Consider the following 5415-nt stretch of genomic DNA (forward strand, 5'->3'; position numbering starts at 1 on the left):
TCTCAAAAAAAAAAAAAAAAGGCAAGAGATTTCAATGATTCCTGGTCTGAATCCACAAGCTTATTTAATTCACCAGCTACATTAATTTCTGAGCTCCCTGAAAGAAAGGTCTACGTTGCAATTCTGTAACACCAAAGGTTTTAAAGTACAGTACTCTCACCTGCCAGTAAACCTTTACTACTACACGCTTTTGATAATTCAATTTTAACCCGTACTCTAACCTATCTAAAAAAAATCACTGTAACAAGTTGAAAGTCTTACGCTAGTGAACTTACTCTACCTAGTAATGTCAACAGAGTTGTAATGTTCCATTAAGAGTAAATGAAAGTAGTAGCAGTATGTGACTTTAATAGCCTTCTGTATTTGACAAATTACCAGTAAAAGGAGGGGGAAAAGATTATACACTTCAAATACAGCTCACTTGAGCATGCTACCTCATGTGCAGTATCCCGATAAGCATGGCAACCAAACTTGAACTGAGTCTTCCCATAATACAGCAACGACTTAACCGAGAAAGCAAATCAGCAGGGAGACTGGGTAGAAAATATACGAGCTGAACCAAACGTTGCTGAGAGTCTGCAGGGAGAACCACCACGGTGCCTTCTTGTGGATCTAGTGGGGTAGGCAGACATAGTAAAATCAACTATAAAAGACATACAAACCAGAGATTAAATTAATAAAGCGGACTGATTACTTTTATTGAATTATAGGCCAACATATTATTTTAAGTATGTTAATTATATAAAAGCATAATTATATCAATATCATAAAGCATATATGTATGGCTTGTTAAGATACTTCCTAAAGTAAAATACTGAATATAATAATTTATTTAAAGATTTATTTATTTAACATTGTAATAATTGCATAATATACACGTTTTGTTAGAAATGAGAACTTCGACAGGAAAAAGAAGAAAAGGGATTGGGCACAAAACACAACAGTGAAAAACAAGCAATTCTGCTAAACAGAATTACAATTCTGCTAATCAATTACAATATCAACCTAATTTAAAGCAAAAGGTGTATATACACACAGCCCTAAATATATATGTGCAATATTAAAAAATACATATTTAAAAATATAACCTATAAAAAGTAGAAACCACCCAAATGTCCATCACCTAATGAATGGATAAATACATGTGGCATATCCATGCAATGGAATACTGTCCAACAGTAAAAAGGAATAAAGTACTGATACTTATTACAACATGGATGAATCTTGAGAATATTATGCTAAGTGAAAGAAGCCAGACACAAAAGGCCTCACATTACATAATTCCACTTATAAATGTCTAGAATAGGCAAATCCATAGATAGAAAATAGATCAGTGGATGCCAGGGGCTGGGGGAAGGAATGATAAATGAATTATATCTAGTAAATAAATTATATATATTATGTATATATCCCAGTATGTTTTCATTGATATTTCTGCTTAGAATGTTAAACAGTAAGTCAGTTCCGGAGATGACTAAAGAATAATAATACATAGAAGTCATAAGATACTGTCTTGCCACCAAAGCTTCAAAGAAATTTTTTTTAAGTACCAGATTAGTTTTGAATTTATGAATAGCAGGTGGTTTAAAAAACAATAATGTAATAAACATCTACAACCATTTACTTTCTATAACTATCCTGATAATAATATCACCAAAAATGAATTTACTGTTTGATGTTTTGTTTTGGCAATTTAACAACGGCGTAACTAATTTAGACTAAAGGAAAGGCAAACCTAAATAACTCCCCTTAGAAACTTCTTTCCTACATCGGGGTAGACCAATGACTATCTACACCATTAAATAAACTCTTACCATAAATTCGGAGAGCAGTAGCTTGTAAACTTTTTAGTAATTCTTTATTTGCTCGTGCTGCAGCAGTATGAATGATATCAATAAGCTGTGTAGAGAGCTCAGGGTTTCGGGAGCCAAGATGAGCAAGTTGCAATGGTAAACCAGCCAGCCAACGTGATAACACTTTACTACGATATCTTAGAAAGGCCAAGCAAGAACAAAACAAAGTAAAATTTTCAAAGACAAGGGAAATAAATGTAAATTTTGGAAGGTTTAAATTATGTGCCAATAACACCACATGTATTCATTTAAACACATTTGACAGCCTACAAGATGCCAGTACCATTTATTCAGCAGCAGCATTTGCGAAGACTTTATCTACTAAATTAAAAAGTTCATGTATTCTGGGGCACTATCTAAATTATATTTTTATCTTAAAGGATAAAGACACTATGTAACTCTTTGTGAACTATTTATCCTAATCGGTATTATTATACTATGTTAACAAATCGATGCATTCATTGTAAGTTGCTCCCATACAAAATAGCTTCAAATTTGTGTTATTTTAGTTCTTCAGAATACTTGCTCAAGTGCTAATGTCTCGGGTTACAGTAAACATTTCTGCTGTCCCCTAAGAGCTTAGTGATTAGAGCATGGACTTTGTTATCAGACAGACCTGAACTCAAGGCTCAGCTCTGCTATCGTCAGCTACATGATATTCGCCAACTTATTTAACCTAAGCTTGTTTCCTTCTGTAAAATGGGAGTAACAATACCTAATTCACAATAGTGTGAGAATTACTAAGATTATGAAAAGGACCTGACATTAAGTAAATACTAGAATATGTTCCAACAACTACGTACCTATGTTGAGATATTCCAAATCTGTATCTTCCATGCAAACATCTCCTTCTGACCATGCCAAATAAACCTCAAACTCACCATATCAAAAAATTAATTCCTTAATTCCATTCTTTGAGCTGTCTATCTCTCCTGTAGCACCAAACTAAGCCAGACACTTTCTCATCTTCTACTGCCCTCACTTTTATACCATAAGCCTCAATAAGTCACTAAGGGCTAGTGATTCCATTATGTTTACAGTAAAGAAAAGGTTGAAGGTGCTGCTACAGGGTGTTCCAACTGTCCTTCAGCTACAAGTAGACAAATGGAAATGTATGCCTAAGTAGTCTTTCATCGGTTCAGGTACCATTATAACATTTACTGGCACTGTTATGTATGCTTCTTTGAACTTCTCCAAAGACTGAATCAATCATTCTATCAACTTAAATAGACTACAAAATAACTCGGGGCAAGAGAAAAGAAAGAAAGAATAACAAAATTTTACCTGAGTCTGTAAGATCTCAGTTCTTCTTTCTGATAGATTTTACTGAAAAACTTCAGTAACAAAGTCCGTACTGGAAGGAGAAGGCCCCTCTGCTGATATAATGTATAAACTGCCTTAATGAGAGTCTCTGTAGCTTCTAAAAACAGAAAGAAAACCCTGTGTATGAATCAAAAATGTTTCTTCAAATTCTTCTAAATGCACAGAAGTACTTTAATTTGTTTCTACGGCAAAGCAGATCTTAGCACAAACTGATGGCTACCATCAAAGTCCTACAGCAACGGCCTAATACATAAGTCAAACCAACCAGAAGTTACAGTATAAATTTTCTTAAGGGACAACAAACCTAGGAATGACAAAAACCAGGATATTAGAAAGGTGAATTCGATAGGAACTAAACAGGAAAGCTTTGCTTTTGAATGAAAAGAATTAGTAAATCACTCTAAAACTAACTTAAATGTATCTTAACCTCACACCAGAAGAAAGGTAAAGAGACTGCAGGATTCATCCTGTATGGGTCAAAAGAAAAAGCTCTCAATTTCTAATCAAACTAGATCAGAAGAGGGTAGAAATATTTATCAATCTGCTTCAGAGTGCACCTACCTACTGAGAAAGGGATACGTTGAGTCACAAATGATTTCAGTGTTCAAGCAAATAGTGCTTTATAAATAATTAGGCTAGCTGCCCTTTAAGGCTTGAATGTAATTAACTTCACTACATGGAATGTTTCGAAGTCATTTCAAAGCTAGACCCTAAATACTATGCATAACAGCTCCTCTTTTAAATAAAGGCAAAGCAGCATCACCTACCTCTGTTTGGCTGTATCTGCATTAACCTCCACGATACTCCAAGTAATCTGTTCAGCTGCTTACTATTTAGCCTAGAGCCATCTTGAAGGGTCTCCGTCACAAACTTCCTTATCATTTCTATCCAACTGCAATCCTTCTGCAAAGTTGAGGCATTTGCCAGGGAGACCATGATATCAGACAGGGTTAAATTCAGTAAGAGGTGATCTATGTTATTGGAGAGAATCGTGCAATGCTTGATGCTAAAAACAAACAAAGACACACACATCTATAAAGTGTTACATCTACCATGCCTGCTTCACTTAGGATACTTAAAATAATCTATCAGTGGACAGAAAAGTATTTTCTTCTATAATTAATAAATTGCCAAGAAGACAGGTGCATAGGCAAGGTTTAGGCAATAGTTCTGTAAATAAACCATGCATTATGGAATCACAGTTGTTACGAAGGTATAAATTAGACTATATACTACTCAGTTCATTACTGAAGATGCTAATCACAAAAAAGGTAAATGCCTTTATAATACTGCCTAGGAATATTAAAAGACTTGAAAACTCTAACACACTTGATTTTTTTAAAAGCAGATACTTGTATTTGGATGGACATCACAGTACATCTTGGCTCTGCTTCCAATTCATCATCTGACTTAAAAGAATCACTAATTTCTCCTGGCCACAATTTCCTCATTTGTGAAATGAGGGAATTTATCCAGATAAGCACCAGTCTGAAACAACTTAATTTTGTAATTCACATAATAAAATCAGTTTATCTTCTCAAAGCTTGAAAGAAATTGCAAAAAACCCTCAAATAGAATATTTTAATAAAAATAAAATTTTCAACTTACAACTATTAATAATTTCAGACTATGGAATATTCAACAGAAAAGCCTATTTCTTTCATGTTTAGAAAAATATAAAGTTAACTAAAATCATAAATATCTCAACCTAACCAATTTTAAAGGAAAAGATTAATCCTAGATTAGGCTTAAGCAAGGACACAGTAGTGAGGAACCACAAATACACGGGAAGGGAAATAAAAGAAATTTGGTGTTACTGAGATTAAAATGCAAGGCTAGAATAACAAATGATCCTGCAAAGGTAAAATGAAACTAGATTAAAGAGTTGGAGGTCAAGGACACCATAATCAAATCTGTAGGCAAGAGAGTAACAGGGTTGCAAGCTTCCTTCAGATGCATAATTCTGTAAAAGATGATGCTGTAGATGCAAAAGGAAAGATGGGAGTGTTAGACTATAAACAAAGCAGCACTTGTGTGGCTATTATAGCAATCCAGGCAAAAGACGGCAAGTCCGAGAACCAAGGTCAATGCTGGTATGGTACGAGAGAAGGGGACGTTTAGGAAGAATAAAAATTAATTGGATGGCTCACGCCTGTAATCCTAGCACTCTGGGAGGCCGAGGCAGGCGGATTGTTTGAGCTCACGAGTTCAAGACCAGCCTGAGCAAGAGCGAGACCCT

General features: G+C 34.7%; 1 protein-coding gene across 1 annotated transcript in view; it reads right to left on the reverse strand.

The window, feature by feature from the left end:
* Positions 1-5415, reverse strand: part of TEX10 (testis expressed 10) — a 44267-nt gene that overhangs the window by 19152 nt on the left and 19700 nt on the right. The window contains exons 6-9 of the mRNA XM_012638270.1: positions 3944-4182; positions 3138-3273; positions 1815-1990; positions 435-612 (exon numbers count right to left, since the gene is read on the reverse strand). Of these exons, the coding sequence (XP_012493724.1) occupies positions 435-612; positions 1815-1990; positions 3138-3273; positions 3944-4182 (729 nt within the window). The remainder of the gene's footprint in view (positions 1-434; positions 613-1814; positions 1991-3137; positions 3274-3943; positions 4183-5415) is intronic.

The sequence above is a fragment of the Propithecus coquereli genome, unplaced genomic scaffold (assembly GCF_000956105.1).
Source record: "Propithecus coquereli isolate 6110/MARCELLA unplaced genomic scaffold, Pcoq_1.0 Scaffold128, whole genome shotgun sequence".
In the NCBI taxonomy this organism is placed as follows: Eukaryota; Metazoa; Chordata; class Mammalia; order Primates; family Indriidae; genus Propithecus; species Propithecus coquereli.